Source organism: Dryobates pubescens, chromosome 20 (assembly GCF_014839835.1).
Source record: "Dryobates pubescens isolate bDryPub1 chromosome 20, bDryPub1.pri, whole genome shotgun sequence".
Taxonomy (NCBI): domain Eukaryota; kingdom Metazoa; phylum Chordata; class Aves; order Piciformes; family Picidae; genus Dryobates; species Dryobates pubescens.
Window position 1 is genome coordinate 13,325,383 of NC_071631.1, and position 20,570 is coordinate 13,345,952.

Sequence of the window (20,570 nt, forward strand, 5' to 3'; positions counted from 1 at the left end):
TTTCAGGGAGGAAATTGTTCCTCACGTCCTACCTAAAACTCCTGAAACATTTGAGGCCGTTTCCTCTTCCCCTGTTTTTTGATCCCCCAGCTGGCTCCAACCTCCTTTCAGGGAGTTGTAGACAGCCAGGTCTCCCTCAGCATCCTTTTCTCCAGGCTGAACAACCTCAGGTGCCTCAGCTGCTCCTCACCAGGCTTGTGCTCTTGACCTTTTATGGGCTTTGTTGCCCTGCTCTGAGCCCATCCCAGCCCCTCAACGTCCTTCTTGTATTGAGAGCCCCAAAACTGAAACCAGGATTTGAGGCGCAGCCTCACCAGTGCCACGTTGAGTGGGACAATCCCTGCCCTGGTCCTGCCGGGCTCACACTTATTGCTGATGCAAACCAGGAGGCTGTTGCCCACCTTCGAGACCTGGGTGCTCGCAGTTTCTTGGTGCACAGAGCAGCGCTGCTGGAGGAGCTATCAGCGCCCCAACAGCAGCAGCCTGACACCCCCCTGTTTGAACAGAACCCTGCGAAGCCACAAAGGCCACTCAGGAGGAGAGATCGGGGCTCAGCCTCGGCTTCCCTGCTCCCTCCACCTCCCGACATGCAGACCCGGCACCGCCACCGTCCTGCTGCCTCCCTCGAGGGCTGCCGGGTCTTGGCGTGCACCGGGCGAGCCCCTCGAGGCCAGACACACCAGAAGAATCCCACAGCAGCCCCCACGAGGCCCACGACCCCGCTGCCCGGAGGCTGAGGCAGGGCTGCAGCCCCGCTCCGTTGGAAGCAGCCTGGCGCAACCCACCTCCCGGGGCTGCATGGAGCGAGAGCGGCACCCGCAGGATGCGACAACCGGCCCACTTCCCCGGGAAACGGACAAACAATTAAATAAATAATTGTTAATTCGCGTTTTCTCCACCCCCGCTGCCCCGGGGCGGAGTCGCCATAGCAACGACGCCCAGCCGCGGCTCTGCCCTGAACAAAGATGGCGGCGTCCTCCCCTTCCCGTCACAAAGATGGCGGCGCCCCGCCCCGCCGCTGGCCCGGCAGCGCCTTCCCCTTTCCCGTCCCAAAGATGGCTGCAGCGGCGATGCACACGTCAGCGCCGCCCCGGGTCCGGGCCGAGGCAGCCATGGCGGCGCGGGGCGCGGAGGCCGAGGCGCTCTTCGAGGCGCACACAGCGGCCGAGCTGCGGGAGGTGGAGCGGCGGCTGCGAGCCGGCATCGAGCAGAAGCGGGAGGAACTGCGGCAGATGGTGGGCGAGCGGTACCGAGACCTGATCGAGGCGGCCGACACCATCGCCGACATGCGGCTCAGCGCCGAGCGCCTCTTGGGTGCCGTGCGGGGCCTGCAGCGGGGCGGAGCGGCCCGGTCTGGCCCCGCAGCGCCGGTGAGAGGGGCGCGGGGCAGCGGTGCAGCTGCGGGTGGCTCCGGAGGCAGCTCTGACCCCCTCCTTCCTCCCCTCCAGGCTCGGCCGCCTGTTCAGGAAACGTTCTACCGGGCGGCGGCGCAGCTGAAGCTGCTGCTGGACGTCCCCGAGAAGGTGTGGGGTGCCGTGGAAGCCGGCCGGTACCTGCCCGCTGCCCGCCTCCACCTGCTCGGTGGCCACCTCCGCCGGCAGCTGCAGCTCGATGTGCCCCGTGCCCGTAGCAGCCCCATCCTCGCCCGCTTCCCCATCCTGCTGCGGCAAGTGGCTGCCGCCAGCCACCTCAGGTGGGGCAGCCTGTGGCCAGGGCGGCCCTGGGAAGGAACGTCGGAGGAGGGTGGAGGGACACGTTGCCAGGGAAGTGGTCACGGTGGGGTTGAATGGGGGCTTGAGCAAGCTTATCTGGTGGGAGGTGGCCCTGCCTGTAAGAGGGAGGTTGGACTTGATGATACTTGGAGCACTGTGTTCAGCTCTGGAGTCCTCGGCACAGGAGAGACATGGACCTGTTAGACTGGGTCCAGGGGAGGCCACAAACATGATCCGAGGGCTGGAACCTCTCTGCTGTGAGGATAGACTGAGAGAGTTTGGAGAAAGGAGGACTCCAGGGAGACCTTATGGTGGCCTTTCAGTACTTAAAGGAGCTGATAAGAAAGATGGGGACAGACTTTGTATCAGGGCCTGCTGTGACGGGACAAGGAGTGATGGTTAAACTAGAAGAGGGAGATTTAGACCAGAGATAAGAAAGAGAGTGAGAGTGGTGAGATACTGGCCCAGGTTGCCCAGAGGGGTGGTAGATGCCATTCTAGATCAGGCTGTTTATGGCTCTGAGCAACCTGCTTTAGCTGACTGCAGAAGGGTTGGACTAGGTGATCTTTGAAGGGTTCTTCCAACCCAAACCATTCCATGAGCCTATGACATGAGAATTTGCTCTCACAGACATCTTGCAGCCAGCTACCCTGTGTCTTGTGCCACCTGAGGGGCAAGAAACTTCACCTGGAACCATAACACTCAGATAGTGCCCTTCTGCCTGGGAAAAATGATATCCTTCCTTGGTGGGTTACCATGTAACCACACCTGAATACCTTGGTCAAGCACTAACTGTCCACCTCATTCCCTTGCCAGATCCACCATCCTGCAGGAGAGCAAATCCCTGCTGAAGAACCAGACTGTGTCAGACCAGGCAGTGGCAGAAGCCCTCTGTGCCATCATGCTCCTGGAGGACAGTTCACCACGCCAGGCCCTGGCTGACTTCCTCTTGGCCAGGAAGTTGGCCATCCAGCAGCTTCTCAACCAGCCACACCATGGTCAGTACCACAGGCTACCTCCTTTTGAAAGTCAGGGTAACCCCCTTGACTTCAGCTCCCTCTTGCCCCACTGAGGAGAGGGTGGAATGATCCCATAGAGTTAATGACAGGGCAGATGCAGCCACATCACTCTGCTGCAGTGGCCACAAGCATTAACAGTGCTCAAGGTCTTAATGCCAAGCCCATCTGTAATGAGGAAACAACTTGATGTTGAAAAGAGGGAGTGAAAAACATCTAGGTTGAATAAGCCTGTCATGGACAGGTCTGAAACCAGGGTAACAGACACAAGAAGCCCCCTAGGAGCAAAGAATAAAATGACCTCAAAAGTTGAGATAACCAGAAACAAGACATAGGAATTAAGAGCAGTATCTAAAGATGGTAAAATTCTGCTAACCTTTGTAGATGATGCATTGTTCTGGCTTCTGGAGAAAAACCAGAGAGAGATTTGGACACAGATCAAACCATCAAGGTGTCCCCTCCATAATCTGTGTTGATTTCAATAGTAAACCCCACATTTCTAGGAGAATTTAAATGTAAATGTTTGCACACCAGAGAAAGGACCCTTTGTCTGAACTACAGGTGGTAGCCGGGGCTGAGTCCTTTGTCCTTCAGCCCATCCCTGGAGCCACAGGGCTGCTGGTACCTCTGTGAAGGGGCTGGCTCAGCTGATTGTGGTTTCTCTGCAGGTGCAGGTATAAAAGCTCAGGTATGTTCACTGATAGAGCTGCTGACCACCACCCTGTACCAGGCTCATGCTCTCTTCTACACCGTGCCTGAAGGGATGCCACCAGATCCAGCCCTGCCCTGTGGCTTGCTCTTCTCCACTCTGGAGAGCACCACAGGCCAGCACCCAGCAGGTAAGTGCCAGGCAGCCTGGATTTGTGGGCAGGAGGCTCCCCTCATGTTGGGTTCATCCCCTGGCCCTGTGCTTCCAGGCAGAGGTGGGGTTCTGGAGGAAGAGATGAAGCTGAGCAGCTGGTTCAAATACCTCCCAGAGACAGTGGTGCAGTTCCAGCCAGCCCTGCGGACCCTGGCCCACCCCATCAGCCAGGATTACCTCAGAGACACTCTGCAGAAGTGGATTGCCATGTGAGTGTGACAGCATCCCCTTTGCAGAGCTCTTCCAGGCTCTCATGGCCACTTTTCAAGGGCAGCAGCACAAAGCACACCCAAGCTTGCTCACTCTATCTGGCTTCTTGCCCAGCATTCCCTCTACCCAACAGTTAAACAGCTAGAGGCAACACAACATGTCTTAGGAGTCAGGCTGAAGCACACTGAGCTAACCTGGGCTGAATGAAGATATTTGTTAGAGCTGCCTTATGTTGCCGTAACCACCAACAAATAGGCACAGAGAGAATGAGAAGAAAATCTCTTACCAGACTCACATGGCTCTTGATCCAGCACCTCCTTCCTCTTCACCACTCATCCCTGGACTGTGAGGGCAGCCAGAGCTCCTTTATAGAGTTGCCAGCCCACCACATCCCATCATGCCTTGCCCTGTGGAGGAGTGATGGAGCCACCTGGGCCCTGACATCAGCTGCAGCCCACTGTGGTCTGCTTGCTGGCCATGGGATGTTTCCCCAGCCATGCTTCTAGAGCTCCCACCTGCCCTGCCAGCTTTCCTAGGCCATTCCTGGGACACTGCTCCCAGCTTTGGTACCCACCACAGCCCAGGGATCCTGCCAGTGGGCATGTGGCTTTCCCACCCATGATGGGCTCCAGGGTGCAGCTGCCTCCCTGACCCTAAGGCCTGCAGGTGATTGTGTGGGCAGAGCCTCTTAGTGTCATGTTAAGAATTCCCTCACCTCAGTGTAGCCAGTGTTCTCTCCTGCCTTGCCTGGGGCTGTCTGAGCAGGTCAGACTGAAGCGAAACCTTGTCTTCAGGTGCAGTGATGACATCAGGGCCGGGGTCAGCAACCTGCTCATCTATGTGAAGAGCATGAAAGGCCTGGCAGGGATTCGTGACGCGGTGTGGGAGCTGCTGTCGAGTGACTCCATGAGCCAGAACTGGGCTGCCGTGTGCCGACGCCTCTTGGAGAAGCCTGCTTCCTTCTGGGAGGACCTGCTGCAGCAGCTCTTCCTGGACAGGCTGGAGGTGGGTGCTCTGCTGCAGCAGTTCATAGGATCATAAGGTTTTAGGAGTTGGAAGGGACATTTGAAGATGGAGTCCAACCCCCCTGCCAGAGCAGGACCATAGAATCCAGCACAGGTCACACAGGAACACACTGAGATGGATCTTGGAAGTCCCTAGAGAAGGAGACTCCACAACCCCCCTGGGCAGCTTGTTCCAGTGCTCTGTGACACTCACAGTGAAGAAGTTCCTCCTCCTGTTGAGGTGGAACCTCCTGTGCTGTAGTTTATATCCATTACCCATTCTCCTGTCACAGGGTGCAACCGAGCAGAGCCTGTCCCCTCCCTCTTGACACTCAGCCCTCAGATATTTATAAACATTTATTTAATCCCCTCTCAGCCTCACAGGACACATGCTCCAGTCCCTTAATCATCCTGGTAGCTCTCTGTTGGTCTCTCTCTTCTCTTCATGAGCAGCTATGCTCTGTGCCCCCTCTGGTTGTCTCACACAGCCCAGTGGTGCCTGCAGTGTCTGGTGTAAGTACTTGGTGGCACGTGTGAAAGGTGCTTATTTTGTTGTTTGTTTTCCTCTCCTGCTTCTGTTCCAGACTCTGACCAAAGAAGGCTTTGAATCCATCTCAAGCAGCTCCAAACAGCTTCTCACCTTAGCCTTGCAGGAGCTCGAGGTCAAATCCAGCACCTCTGCCCTGAGCAAGCACATCCAGTTTGAGCACAACGTGGCCCTGTTCCTGTGGTCAGAGAGCTCCAGCGACCTCCCTCCCAACGCCGCTTGGGTCAATGTGGCAAACCGCGGGCAGCTGGCCAGGACCGGCCTGGCCATGAAGGCCCAGGCATTCACACCATGTGTGCAGAGCTTCTGCTCAGCTCTGGACTCAAAGCTGAAGGCCAGGCTGGATGATCTCCTGTTCTACCTTCCCACAGACTCCTCTGCCACCAAGGAGACCGCTCCAGTGGCGCAGTCATGCTCTGCCTTCGACCGCTTCGCCGACGCTGGCACCGTGGAGGGGCTGCTCCGCGACCACTGCGTCGCTTGCATCCACCACCTCCTGGGCTGTGTCCGTGAAGAGCTCCAGAATGCCCAGAGTTTTCTGGGGGGGCAGGGAGATGCTGCCAGCGATGCCAGGCTCAATGCTGTCCTCTTCATGGCGAGACTCTGCCAGTCGCTGACCGAGCTGTGCCCTCACCTGAAGCAGTGTATCCTGGGCCAGTCGGGCAGCATGGAGGCGGCGCTGAAGGAAACTCGCTCCACCAAGAAGCTGGGGAAGGGGAAAGCCCAGGAGGTGACCCCTGTGCAGGCTAAGTGGCAGGAGGTGAAGGCAGAGCTGCAGCAGCAGAGCCTGTTTGCTTACCAGATGTGGAGCTCAGCTGTTACCAAAGTAAGGAGCTGTTTTCTTTTGTCACAGCTGCTTCCTGTGTGGGTTTCACTCACTCAGATGCTTGTGGTCAGGGCTGCTGCTCCTTCACTGGCTGATGAGAGCTCACCCTACTGCTGCCACTTGCTCAGTCAGCCTGTAGGGACAGGAGACAGCAGCAGCAGCAGCTCAGAAGTGACATCCAGTGCATTGGTCTTCAGGAGATGGGGTTGTTCAGACTGGAAAAGAGAAGACTTTGTTGGGGCCTTTCATTACTTAGAGGGGCTGAGAAGAAAGATGGGAACGCACTTTTCAGCAGGGGCTGTTGTGACAGGACAAGGGGTGATGGTCTGAAACTAAAGCAGGGGAGATTTTGTCTACAGAGAAGGAAGAATTCTATATTGAGGGTGGTGAGACCTTGTTCCAGGTTGCCCAGAGGGATGGTAGAAGCCACATCTCTGGAACCATTCCAGGTCAAGTTGGACTGGGTTGAGCAACCTGCTTTAGTTGCAGATGTCCCTGCTGACTGCAGGGGTGTTGGGTAAATGACCTTTAAAGGACCCTCCCAACCTAACCCATTCTATGATTCCATGAAGATTTGCTTTGGGAGGGGCAGGGGCATACAGGAGGTTGGTCTCATTACAGGCAGGAGTAGGCTGCTCGCCCTTTATGATTCCCAGTACAGCTGGCTGGCTGTGACTGGTGCTTTTGTGTTTTGCATTCTAGGGTCTGGTTCAGTGCTTTGCCCACACTTTGCTGCTCAACACAGCTGGCTCTGTCTTAGCAACAGCCACCAACTGGGATGAAATTGAAATCCAGGAGGAGACAGAATCTGGAAGCAGTGTAACCTCAAAGATCAGGCTGCCTGTGCAGGTATGAGGAATGTCCTCTCAGTAAACACAGAGCAGCAGTCTGCTGGGAGGGGAAGGGCTCTGGTTTCCAAAACCATCTGTTAGATGGTCCTGACCAGCTGGGGAGGCTGCTTGGTGTTATGAGCAGAGGGCAAACACTCTTCAGTGCTCTTTATTTGTTCTTTGAGATGCTTGCCTCTGAAAGACAGAGGTCAGAGGAGGGAAATTAGATAGTTGCTGCAGGACATTCAAGTGAGTAAGATTGGCCCAGATCCTGTAAAACTGAGCCAAAGACAGACACTGAGTTTATACACAGAGCTCCCCAGGAGAGAGATCTCATGGATGCACTGAAGGACAGGAGGACTTTGCAAAACCTCAGAGTAGCAAGGCTTGCAGCTTTCTGTAGGTATGAGGGTGGTGCAGAAATGACACTAACAGGTGGCAATTGCATGGAAGCACTGGGCAAGAGCAAGTTCTCTGCACAGTACAGGAGGGGCTGGGCAAGGTAATAGAACTTTTATAGTGAACCTAATGAGGTGAATTTTATTATTTTTGAAGAGAAAAGCAGCTGGATGAGAACTCAGGATAGCTGGAAGGCCCAGGAGAAGAGTGAGGGAGCAAATAAGAAGCCCAGGTAGTGAGTAGTCAGAGCAGGGTCAGTGGTGACAGAAGAGGCACAACAAGCAGTGCTGGCCTGCCTACACTCAGGTGAATACCTCCTGTAAAGTTCTCCTGGGACTTTGAGGATTGCTATTGCTGTTGTATCAGTAAACAAAACCCCCTGAGATACTTGAGCCATGTTGTGGGGGCAGGTGGGTTTCAGTAGCAGAGCTTTGTGGTTTCTGAGGAAGTGGGAAGCTCGCATCAGGAGAACTGAAGTGATAAAGCTAACAGAGCCTACAGACTGTATGAAGATAACAGAGTCTCCTTAAACAGCCCTCCTGGTACGTCCAGTGCCTCCTCTTCAGCCTGTGCCAAGAGGTGAACAGGGTCGGTGGTCACACTCTTCCCAAGGTCACCTTGCAGGAGTTGCTGAGGGCTTGCATGGCAGAAGTGCTTGCTGCCTATGAAAAGCTTGTGGAAGAGAAGCAGGAGAAGGTAAGTGAGCAGGATCAGCCCTTGCTGCAGCTGCTGTGGGACAGGAGGGTTGCTGAGCAGGCAGTGGTGCATAGGTTCCTGACCCTCAGAACAAGACATCTGCCTGTGGTTGCTGGGGTGGGGGGGTGGTAGGTTCTTCCCCTGCCTCCCCCAAGAGCAAGGCAAAAAAGGGATCAGACACCAGCCTGCATGCTCAGGGCAGTTCACTTAGCCTAGTTGTTTCTGGGTGCTGGTGTTTCACACATCTCCCTGAAGTAATCCTCTGACAACCCTCTGTGTGAGCAGAGCAATGTCCTGACTGTCCTATTTGCAGAGAGCAGGCACCTTCCCCATGACCCAGAACAGAGCTCTGCAGTTGCTCTATGATCTGCGGTACCTCAGCATCATCCTGACAGCCAAGAGCGAGGACGCCAAGAGCAGCAGGATCAGGCACGATGCCAGGTCTGTGCAGTTCTGGGATTCAGATACCAGCAGGAGTTTGTGGGGCTCTGAAGTGGTTTGAAGCAGGAGCCTTCCTGGCTGGTAGGAACTTAGCTGCAGGAGTGGTGGTGCCTTTGGGCCTCATGGCAGAAGGGCAGTGTAGACTTCGAGCTCTGACATTGTCAACCAAGCTAGGTTCATTCTCAAAATAGCAGAGGGTTGGAATTCTGTGGCTGAGATCTGACCAGGGCAGCAGGCTGGTCCTCTCTGCTCGCATATGCAGCATTGGAGGGATGGCCCTAGAGAGAACAGTTAAGCCTCCACCCAAGAATTAAAACCTGGTAGATGCTCCAGTCCTGAACTGAGGTATCTCTCTCTGAGGTGTACCATAAGAAGGAGGCTCCTCCACAGCAGCAGAGGATGTAGGTTGTTTGGAGCTAGAAATGCTTCAGGCTGCTGCTGTTCTGAGCAATTGCTGTTTTGCTCAGTCACCTCTGGGGCTGTTTCAGAAGGATCTTCAGCGAAACCACCCTGTTGGCACCAACAGCCATCACTAGGATGTAACCCCTGATGGGACTCCTCCACTCTACTTTAGGATTGAGAAGGTGACAGACTTCCTGGAGGGTCACATTGACCCATTTGACTTGGATGTTTTCACTCCACACTTGAACAGCAACCTCAACCGCCTGGTCCAGCGGACCTCTGTAAGTTGGAGGAGAAGGGCTGGATTGGGAAGCACATTTAGAGAGGCAGCTGGGGTGGGTTTACAGACTGCTTAAAGTCTAAAGATAACTGCTGGCAGCTTCTTGGGAATGGGAAGAGTATTTAATGCCAGCTGAAGATAAGAGGAGCTTGCTGAGCTGGCTGCACAGCACATCATTGTGCATGGGGGTGGCTGAACTTTATCTAACAGGATTCACTGGAGCCTGTGCAATGCTAATTGGGTTAAGTGGTGCTGAAACAGGCCTGTAGCTCAACTGTGGTCATCATGAGCAGTGCCAATTAAATAAAGCAAGAGTTGGAGAGGGAAGGGAGATGCTTCATATTCAGACTTAAAACCAGTCCCAAGACGTGTGCTAGCAGACTCACCAGCAATGTGTTGCATGCTCCCAAAACCAAACAGCTCCTTCATGCCTTCCAGGTTCTCTTTGGCTTGCTCACTGGGACGGAGAATCAGTACACGAGCCGGAGTGGTGCTCCGAGCTCCCAGGAGCTCCACAACATCTTGCCATTAGCTTCCAGCCAGATCAGGTAAGGTGCTTGGCTCTTCTGTGTGTCCTGTTGTTTATTTGGGAAGCAGTTCTGGAATTGCTGCTTCCCTGTGACCAGCCATAAGTCTTTTTTCCATCTCTTTAAGATTTGGACTACTGCCACTGAGCATGTCGAGTTCACGGAAGAGCAAGTCTGCTGCCAGGAGCACAGAAAGAGTTCAGGTTGGTAAAACTGAGCTGTAGTAACTTCTTGCCCATTCTCTCACCAATCACTAGAGCTTGCAGGGAAAGAAGGAAGTAGCCAAAGAGTGAATATTTAACCTGATTTTTATTGTGTGTAAAATGAGAGAACCATTACGGCAACATAGCACAAGATGGTTGGGATATCCCCTTGACCCTCAAAAAAAATCCCCCATTGACAGCCCCTATATGTTGGGGCCCACTGCTCTGTGGTAAAACAGGGCACAACCACCATGAAAATGCAGAGAAGACTTACACAGGTGAGGTGTTCTGAGGTCAATGCATAACAGACAGTTCATGTGAATATGGCTGCAAGAGACATGGAAGGACACCAGCTAACTGTCTGAACTCCTTTGCAGTGCGATGCTGACCCTTAACTCCCGAGGAGGCCTGGCTGGGTATTTAAGCCTGTGTGAGCGAGTGTCTTGCTTCCTTGCAAAGGCTCTGTGTTGTCCTGTTTGAGTTTTAGCAGTAGACAACCACTCTGTTGCTGTTTCCCCCAGTTTCAAACATCTGCTTAGATGGAGTTCTCTCTGTTGAGGACTGGGAGAGCTAAGGAATACCTCACTGCTACAGGATGTGGCCATTAGTAATCCATTTCCTTTAGCTATTATTAACCCAATAATCCATCTGTGGTGACGTCTTTTCAAGTGGGAGAGAAGAGTAAAGGTCTGATTTTATCAGAACAGAGAGGTTTACCTCTGCAGCTTGTTCTATTATTCAGAAGCTTTAAGGACCAAACACAGCCCAAAGCTTCCCAGTGAAGGTATTCCTTACCTCATACACCCCAGCTGCACTGGAGTGTGGAAGTGGTGTGGTGGCCCATGTGTGTTCTGTGCTAGCCACACTCCTCAGAATCCCTAACAGATGCTTGCTTCCCCTTTCATGCTGAAAGTTCTGGAGAGGTTCAAGTCCATAATTACTCCAGAACAGCTCTCTGCAGCTGTACTTCTACTGTGCTGTCACCCCTTCGCTGTCTGAGCAACAGCCCCTCCAAATGCTTTGGGGTTTTTTTGAGCATTGAGTGACATGAGAAAAGCCTCCCCCTTGCTAAGAGCAGCAAGGCACTGTGCTTCTGCCCCTGGGAACTGCCTCTGCCTGTCACTAACCCTGGAGTGACACTGCTTGGGTGGTGGTTCAGGCTCAAGTTGCCTGGAGGAGCTGTTCTGCTGTAGTCTACACTTCCTTGCAGCTACTCTAGAGGGAGTATGGAGTAAGCTGCAAGGTCCTGACGCTTCTGCTTTTAAACGCTTAACAGGTTCCACCTCCTGCCCTCACAAGAGCAGAAGAGGAGGCAGCACGCCCTGGCTCTCTGTTCAGGCAGCTTGTCACCGAGGAGGAAGACACAGCCACACCTTCCCTCTTCAAGCTGGGATGGCTTTCGGGCATGACCAAGTGATGCAATAAAAAATAGAGTTTGTCTGCATACTCATCCTCACCGAGATTGCTCTCTCCTCTTAGTGGGGAGTGCTGACACTTCTGCTGGTGCTGTCAGAAGAGGGCTACTTCTCCATCCTTATCCAGGTCATTCCAACAGGCCCAGGTCAGGTCTGTCCTCTCCATCTGGCTGCTGGAGCAGAGGTGGAGCTGCTCTTTCACCTGCTATTCCTTAAGTTGTTAACATTAAAGTCAAGTTAAAGAAAAGCAACCAAGACCACCCTACACGCTAACAGAAAACATTTCACAGCTAGAAGTGGGCACTGAAGCAAGGTAAAGGTTCCTCTCTCCTTCAAAAGTCCCTTTCCGCTTTTCTCCACTGGCACCACAAACTTGCTCTTGGCGAACCCAGCAGGCACCTGACACTTCAGCTACAGCTGCCTGAGCTTTCTTGGTTGTCATTTCGCACTTTTCAGCGCTGCAACAGTAAAGATCAAATGAGACCAAGGTCCTGGCACATCAAGCTGGGTAGAAAGATCACATCTGGGGCAATCCTAAGCAAATCCAGTGACAACATCTAATTCTTACCTATTAACTCTTAACTGCTCCAAAAAATTATGTTGCCAAATCCATCTTTTACTAGTTTATTGAAATTAAAAAAAGACTTATAAAACTGAAGATGAACATTTAAGAGAACTTTACATAAAGCAACAAACTTGCTAACAAACAGATTAGGCAGTTGATTGGAACTGGACAGTTTGCAACCCTATAAACACAGATGTGGATTCCTCAAGTCTCCTCTTGACAACTTAATTTTATAACCACCCCATCATCTCCCCTCCCCCCCCAAAAAAAAAGAATCCTATAAAAATTGCTTCAAAGCCCCTTTTTGCATTGCAATAGTGCAGCAAACCACAAGTAAACAATTTCCTGTTAACCTGTTATTTCAAATATAGACTTAAAAGGCAACAGGCTTTCTGTGCAATTCAATTTAACAAACTTCTTTTATGTTGAAATACGAAATCTACAGAGCTGTCCCTTCACAGAAGGTGGGGATCTGGTGGTCCATCATGTGGGAAGCCTCCCCCGGCTCTGTAGGCTGTGGAAGTGTGCTTCCTTCAGGATCTGGTTAATGTAGAAGTAAGGCCCCTGGCTCAGCGCTGACTGCTCGTGGAAGGACTGTGAGGAGACGGGACTGGAGCCGGCCGCCATGGGGTTCAGGCTGCTCTCTGCGCCGTACACTCGGTCCGGGCTGTGGACGCTGCTGCTCGTGCTGCCGCTGTCGCTGCTGGAGGACTGAGACAGACAGAAGGTCACAGCCAAATCACACAGTTTTCTCTGCTGTCCACCATCAAACTCCTCAAGTGAGCAAACAGTCTTTACAGTAAGTCCCTCCCTCCCAGATTTGCAGGCTCCTGTTCAGCCTGATGGGCTAATGTAAATCCACTGAGTGCTTTCTTGGCAGCATTCAGAGCTTCCGCTACTGCCAGCACTCAGAGCTGAAGGGATGAGCCAGCCTTCACCCAGAGGGTCACTGACCTCCGGGACACTGGATTTCAATCTTTCAGACCCACCAGATCTGCCCCCATGACCCACATTAGCACTAGTGAAGTTTGCTGAGTTCAGCTGAGAATTGGAAAATAAAGAAGATGGCTGCTGAGCTGCAAGTGTCAGTGAAGGCAAGCAGGGCAGAGGGAAGGTTCATTGCTGCTCTTGTAGCAGATGTTGTAGGTAAGCACCATGCAAAGCATTGTCCTACAAGTCAGACTTTCTAAAATGAGATCTGAAGCATCCAAAGCACCAGGCTGTTAAAAATCAAAGGCAACACCATACCCATTTTAAGTCTTTGGACACCTTGACAGACATACAGCTACGTTTCTCCCAGTTCAGTACTGGGATGGCAATGTGAACTGGTTGCTTTCCATCATTTAGTTGACACAACAGTGAAAGAGTGGCAGGCATCCAAGACTTCCACATGCAGAAAAGCAGCGTCCTGGTTTAGCTTGCAGAGAGGACAGGGCTCATTTGCCAGCCTTTAAGATAAACACATTCCATGGTCATGGCTGAAGAGCATTAACCATCATTTTCAGTGTTTCAAAGACATAAAATTTCACCTTACACCATTTTAAGGGCTGCTAATGAAAGGTTCCATTAGTTACAGCTGAAATACTTCATGTGATGTGCTGTTCAGGACAAGGCTGCAAGGATTTAGGTGCTTAAGAATCAGAATGGCCACCTTGCCACCCTGTAAGAAGTAAATTCACAAAAGCAGCCTGTGTAAGTGACAGCAGCTAAAAAAGAAAACCCGCATGTTGGATGTATTAAACTAAAACTACAGAAGTCAAAGCTTGGTGGCCACAGCAGGGAAAAAGAAACGTAAAGAAGCCCACAAAAGATTCACAGCACCACATCTAGAAGGCCTCACTTTAGAGTAAATCTGAAGGATGGTGCAAACTGCAACAAACATTTCTGTCAGCAAGCAGTGAGACAGGCCCAGGATAGTGCTGTTTGAGGTAGGCCCCTTCTCAGTGCTGACTGGAAACCCCACAGCACTGGCTCCACAACCAATCATGGTAATTCATATCAATGTCCCTGTTTTGCTAAGCACCAAAAAATGCTTCAGTTCTGTTGTAGTAAAGCAAGCAAGACACTGGCCCCGAGGCTGCACTGTGCTGGTGTGTTAGGTTCAGCTAAGGAGGAGAAAACAACTGCGTGAAGTGATTCTTCAGGAAGCAGCAGATGAGCTACACAAGCAACCAGCTCCTCTTCCTAAAGCCTCTACCACTAGAGAGGGAGACAACACCAGAAGGACAGAAGAACCAGCAATGGTGCTTGCAAGGCCATCTTATTTCACAGAGAAGCACAAATACTGTTAATGCTGAACGAGTCACAGCAGCCTTGGAGAGAAACCCACCGCACAGGACACTTTGTTTCCTTTTAGTCTGCGTTCCTTACTGTTTTTCGTTACAGCCACCTTCTGAAAATCAAGGTAGAAATCATAATGAGCACCTAGGATTACTCACTGCTGAAGTTTCACAACTTAACAAACATTTTAGAGCAGTTAGTAAAGATTATTTTCTGCGTGTCTATTTTTCTTTCCAAACCGAGTCAGTGTCCTGGGACGTGCTTCCTACAGTTAAGGCTGGTGGCACAGCTGGTTTCTCAGACCCTCTTTATTTCCATTTCTCTAGTGCAAATATTCACTAGCACGTGAAGCCCATTCATTGCCCAAATCACATCAAAGACCTACCATTTCCCCAGGCTGTGGTGCACATTCTGTTAGGCATTTGGACTACAATCAGACAAAAAAAGAATCCTTAAAGTCATCATGTCAGCATTGGCAGGCATCTACACAATGAAACAGAGCTTTAAGCAAAAGGGAGAAGGAAAGGAGCCCAATGAGTTTCTGAGCACTCTATCAAAAGGGCAGCTTCATGGTTTACCTGACTCATCACCATGAGTAGCTACAGAAGTTTTAAATCATTTCCAAACAAGTCTTCACTTAACTGTATTAATCTGCTGATCTCTGACACAGCATCTAACACTAGGACAGGCTCCCCAGGGTGGTGGCTGAATCACCACCATCCCTGAAGGTGTTTAACAGACAGAGATGTGGTGCTGACAGACATGGTTTAGCACCAGACTTGGTAGAGTTAGATGATGATTGAACTTGATCTAAAAGGCCTTTTCCAACCAAAATGGTACTATGATCTGAGTCATGATGGGAACTTAAACAGCCATCCAGATCCTCCAGCTCACAAAACCTTTCCAGAGGAGTTTGACAGAGGCATCCTCTGGCTTAGCTGGAACTTAAGACCAGCCCTTACTCAACAGTGTAACTCTGTAGAGTGGCAGGGCTGCAATGCTAGACAGAAACTTTGAGAGAAGCTGCTGCTGCTATGCATCAGCAATCTCCAGTGGTCAAACTGTGGTTGTTTCTGAGCTCTGGGGAATCCTCTCATCGGTCAGAACAATAAAGAGGAACCACAAGAAATGAGGTTTTACAGAAGTGATTCAGGAAGGAAGAGAGTTAGCCAGAACACTGCAGAACACTCTTCCTTCCCAGGGAAAAATCAGAGCAAAGGGCTTTTTATTGGTGATTCCCCAGACTGCAGAGCACAACGGTGCATTCTCCCAATTCCTGGCGCCTCGGAAGAGCTAGGAGAACTCTGCCTGACTGGACTCATAAGCCAGCAATGCCAGGAAAGCAAGAACGGCTTTCACTGAATTTATAACCACGTACCAGGGAAAACACCACAGCAACCTCTGGGCCAGTGGAGGGCAGGCTGAACAGGGAGTGAAATGCAAAAGCAAACACTCTGCTTCACTCGCGTTTAACCTTTGCTGTAGTTCCAGTCCAGTGCCTTCACCACAGGCCTGTTCATGGGCTGCACTGCAAAGTGTGGGACCTTTTTGTTCCAAGAACAGCAGGAACTGCACATCCCTACAGCAGTGCTGACCAGGACTGAGGACAATCTCAGTTTCTGTTGGGTCAGACAGACTCAACTGAGACTCCCCTGGATGAAAGGACAATCTAGTGGGAGAAAACTGTGATGTCCTTTTGCATCAAATCCAGCTCAGGTGAACAGTGGGATTCAAAGTGAGGGACTGAAGGGATAACATCCTATCACAGCCCATGTTTGAACTCACAGTAAGAAAAAAAATTAAAATCTCCATCTTAAGCTATATTGGTGTCTGAAGAGTAAGAGAAAAAAATGGAAAGAGATTCTGACAAAGGCCAAGCCCAGTTTTAGTAATTTGAGTGCCTGGTTTTTCATACTGAGGTTATGCTTTCAAGGAAACTACCCTCTGTAAGAGCAATCAGTCAACTTTTCCCTGAAGGATGGCAAAAAGAATCAGTACTTCAGCTAAAATGTCACAAAAGCAGGAGTATGCCCTCAGATGAAAAGGCATTCTCTCCTCACATACTCTCTGAAGTTACAAATGCTCCTACACACTCTTGCTCTCCTAGTTCACTATCCTAAAGCCTGTGAGGATTTCTAATCAGCTGGCTTTGCAAACAGCAAAGCATCAAGAAACTAAACAGAAGTATTACAAATGGCCAAGAGTTGCAAAGTGACATCAATCGGAAGCACTTGTGCACTATAAGCACAAGAATTTCTCCACTTGGCACAGGAAGTCCTTAGAGAAACATTCAAATAACACTGATTTAATCTCATAGCTTGCATTTCTGGGCATGCTCAGTTCAGTGATTGCAAGAAAACAACTTGGGAATAAAAAAAAAAAAAAAGCTCTATTCATCAGCAGCCTTTTTTTTCCCCTTCAGAAACAGCGATTTGTGTGTCCAGCAGGCACATTCCTCCACTTCAGCGTCAGCAGCAAGAGATCCTCCTTGCCTGCACATCAGGGTTTAATGTGTTACAAACATACTTTGACACCACGAGTGCATGCATGAAGCAGGAGCCTTGATGTTAGCCTCAGTGGCTGAGCTCTGCAGGCAGTTCAAGCCCGTGCTGTTCACTCACAGGCAGCTCAAACAAAACAGAGGAGAGGTAAGGTCATCAGCCACCTCATGTGGCTGCTACAAGACTATTTCCAGCGCTGCATTTTAGTGGCTTTGCCCAAACGCTAAGTGTTTCTACAACAAGCAAAGGTGCTTCTGCCACTCACCGTTAAGGTTTTATCCTGATAGTCTTAAATTTCCTTACTCCTACTTCAAGCCCTTGTTCCACACTAAATTCTTCCTCCTGCTGCCACAAAGCTTGTTTAGCCATTAACTACCCTACAGAGGGAGAGGTGTTTAACCTGTTGGACAAGTGATTCAGGGTCAGATGCAAGCAACTATTTATGGTTCTACCCGTTATACCCGAGGAGCAAACACAACTTCAGCCCAGCAAGTCTGACTCCTGGGAGAACAGCACTGCAGGAACCAGGAACATTTCTCATCTCAGCAAATTCTTTTGTGATAAACATCATGGCTGTCAGAAATCTTTCAATGGCACTGACTATCCATCAGCTACTTGTGGAATATACAGGTTAAAAGTCTCCCTCTCAATAGGGATGGTGGGACACAGAGCTCTGTAGCTGTCTGAATGTAAATATACATTTGAGACCATTACCATATGACAGAAGAGATGTTGCTCACAGATAGAGAGCACAAAATATTTTCTGCACTCAAAGTATAGTTAAGAGTTGACTTTAACTCAGTAATTTGTAGTTATTCACTGCAGTCAACCTTCCAAGTGAGAGGCTGTACAGAACCCAACAAAGGTATTTCAAAACCCTTGAAACAAATCCACCTCAGCACCTTGCAAGGACACAAACCTGGAAAGAGCTGCTGCTCTGCAGTCTCTTTTCCATGAGCATTTTACAGCAGAACCACACTGCTAGTTAGAAAATGCAGAAAGTGACTTTTCAGATGATTCATACAGGCAACAAATCAGGAAATCTGGCAGCAGTTTGGAAATCAGCAGGTTTTAAAAGAAGAAGCCTCACAGCTAACAAACTGCCCCCTCTCAGAACACCTGTCATGTGAGTGAGGAGAGGAAAAGAGAGTTTATCCCACCCCCAGTCAAAGATTTTGGTAAACAAGCAGAAACCAAGTCGTTGGGAGTTCAAGTGTTTCAGCCCTGAATGAGCTTGTTTCAACTGCCAAGCTCTAGCAGAGCATTTTTAAACATCAGATAAGCACCACTGCCTGCAGCAGGCACTCTGTGCATAACATCAGTTGGAACTGGAATGCTTTTTGACTTTCTACCACAAATAATCACATTACTAGAAGCAAAGCTGGAAGAGTAGATGGCCAGGCAAGGTGACACATGCACTTTTAATCCACTCCAGTCATCTCCTTGGTCCTGGAGGGGTTAGCCCTCATTTCAGACAGCAATGTAAGAGGCAGCAAAGGCTTTTCTTGTGTCCTCACTTGGGTACTATACACCAGTATTTGAAATACCTACACAGAAACATTCAGGCCACAGATAACTGGGTTCAGTGGAAAGAAAACATGCTGATTTCCAAACCACGTGTCCCAGACTTCAATCTGAAGTAGCAAACAAGAGTCGAGCCTCATGAGCTCCGACACACAGCAGAAAAAATGCTGGCATGAACTACTCTCCAAGAACATCTCACAGAATAAATATCCCAACTGCTATCTAAATTCAGCATGAAAGGAGACCCAACGTGCCTGAGAAGACTCTCACCTCAGTGTCCCACGAGTCCTGAAGGACAGCATTTCTGGTGCTACGTTTTGTCTGGGGAACATGACTTTCATCCTCCCCTCCGTTCCGTCTGCGTTTTCTGAGGGAAGTTCAGGGGGGAGAAAAGAAGAAAAAAAAAAGTTATCATCTTCTCTTTTGTTCTATAAAGGCAAAAAAAGCCAAGAAAACTCAATAAATGAATGATGCATCTAAACCTCTGATATGCTAAGGGCTCTCATATTCTCTTTCGAGGTGTTCCCTACAGAATTGAAACAATCACGTTCCTCACCAAGCAGCCAGGCTGATGTTTGTGTACCAGTTTAAGGGACATGAGCTCACACCTGGTGTTAAAACCAGGGCTAAGCATCTTTCTAAATAAACTCATTTGAAAATTCTCAGCCTTGCAACTGCTCTCAGTACTCAGGCACATCTAAAAATAAGCCTGGAACTTTGAATGACGTCTGACAGGCTGAGAAAAGCAGCCAGGAAGAGCAGCAGTGACCACACTTGCAATAAATACCCAATTAGGCTCATCCTGCTTACATGAGTCTGCACTTCGCGCCTACGAGGACTTGCTTTAGTCTCTCTCTGCTCTGACAGCATTTGAAGTCAAGTCATAGTCCTGAGCAACACTATTTTCCATGTGGAAAAGATGTTTTCACAGAAAACACCTCACAAAAAACCCACATCTTTCCCTTTTTCTGATGTATTTGCCACCTTCATTTGATATCAAAGCTCCTTCACAGCAGCTGATCAACAGCAGCAACCTAGAATCCTGTGAACCAACTTCTCCCAGAGTCTGCAGAATCTTATTAGGAATAGACTAAGTAACAGTGAAAACTAAAATACAAAGTCCACAGATCACCCAGGACCTCAGCACGCTCAGTGCTATCCAAAATATCAGCTGGAGCTGGTTTGGTGCCTAAAACTCAATACATATTTCAATGAGTCAAAACAGAGTCAAGCATGGTATTTATAACTCAGTCTTTTCTTGCAAACAAGCTCCTTGCAGCAGACTCAGCTTGGTCCCCGCCTACAACCCAGGAGCTGCCTCCTCACTCTGCTACCCCTGGGATGTCCACAGCGCTCTCAACGACTGTGCACATCCACCACAGTCCATCGGCTCCTTACTCTCCTAGGACCACTCTTTTCAGAAGAGATTTTCCCCACGTGCTCCACATTTGCATCACCTTTGGATCCTTCCTTTTCCTAATGCCTGCACTGCACAAGCAAACTCAACACCTCCATCCCCACAGCCTGCCCTGCCGCCTCACAACTCCGGGCACACACAGCCCAGTTCCTACACACTTCACGTTCCCTCCTGTCTCACTCCCAACCCTGGCCTTCCACTTAGATAGAACCCATCTCGTCCTCTTCCCCACTAAGCCGAGAAGTACCCCTCCATCACACCGCAAGCCTCGCCACAACCTCTTCGTTCTCTAAAGCCGTTTGATCTCGCAAAAGCTCCCCGGCTACACCTTTAGCGTTCACCGCCGCTGCACTCGCAGCTCCATTTCAGCCCTCTGCAAAGATAAAAGGAGCGCTCCTCGCTTCTCCCTCACCTCTACACCTCACAGCTCCCGCTTGTTTCTCAAGGCAACCCTTCTGGGGCACTGAAAGCCACCACCCTCACTCCTTCTCCTGCCCGTCAACTCGCCTCCTCCGGTCACCACACACACCTCCAACTCCGAAATCTCCCGTCCAGGCTATCCCTAGAGGCCGAGCCTTCATCCCCCACCGCAGGTCCCCTCCACAACCGCCGCCTCCCCTCAGGCCGCGACCCCTCCCCCACAGCGCCTCGACTCCCACCTCTGTCTCGCGCCCCTCTCGCTCGGCAGCGGCTGCCTGCAGCTCATGGCAAGCTGAGTTGTGGAGGTTGGACAAAGCGAGGCGAGAGACTGCGACGCGGCGCAGTGCGGCCTGGCACGGCGCGACCCGCCGCCCACCGCTAAGGCGAAGCAGCCCCGCTCGGCTCCAACCGCCGCTTCCGGCGTCCCCGCCCTCTCCGCCTGCGCAACAGCCTCCCCGCGCCGGGCACGCCCCCTTGCGTCACACCGTGCGCC

General features: G+C 50.8%; 2 protein-coding genes across 6 annotated transcripts; one reads left to right on the forward strand and one right to left on the reverse strand.

Moving 5' to 3' along the window:
• The first annotated feature begins 1,056 nt into the window (after positions 1-1,056).
• On the forward strand, positions 1,057-11,416 carry COG1 (component of oligomeric golgi complex 1). Of its 4 annotated transcripts, XM_054171120.1 has the most exons (14): positions 1,057-1,693; positions 2,529-2,710; positions 3,397-3,567; positions 3,646-3,799; positions 4,595-4,805; positions 5,389-6,177; positions 6,880-7,026; positions 7,941-8,102; positions 8,416-8,543; positions 9,118-9,226; positions 9,664-9,773; positions 9,880-9,955; positions 10,333-10,385; positions 11,232-11,416. In XM_054171120.1, exons 1-13 carry the CDS (start codon positions 1,071-1,073, stop codon positions 10,348-10,350), a joined length of 2,880 nt encoding a protein of 959 aa, XP_054027095.1. In that variant the 5' UTR covers positions 1,057-1,070; the 3' UTR covers positions 10,351-10,385; positions 11,232-11,416. The 4 variants fall into 4 exon arrangements, with proteins under 4 accessions (XP_054027095.1, XP_054027098.1, XP_054027094.1 ...); XM_054171123.1 differs by lacking the exon at positions 10,333-10,385; XM_054171119.1 differs by lacking the exon at positions 11,232-11,416 and having other exon boundaries at positions 10,333-11,188.
• A 773-nt stretch (positions 11,417-12,189) lies between these two features.
• Positions 12,190-20,499, reverse strand: FAM104A (family with sequence similarity 104 member A). 2 transcript variants are annotated; one of them, XM_009897962.2, is made up of 4 exons: positions 20,317-20,499; positions 18,511-18,607; positions 14,265-14,327; positions 12,190-12,646 (listed from the first exon to the last, which is right to left on the reverse strand). In XM_009897962.2, exons 1-4 carry the CDS (start codon positions 20,361-20,363, stop codon positions 12,419-12,421), a joined length of 435 nt encoding a protein of 144 aa, XP_009896264.2. In that variant the 5' UTR covers positions 20,364-20,499; the 3' UTR covers positions 12,190-12,418. The 2 variants fall into 2 exon arrangements, with proteins under 2 accessions (XP_009896264.2, XP_054027105.1); XM_054171130.1 differs by lacking the exon at positions 14,265-14,327 and adding an exon at positions 14,601-14,642.
• Between the last annotated feature and the right edge of the window lie 71 nt (positions 20,500-20,570).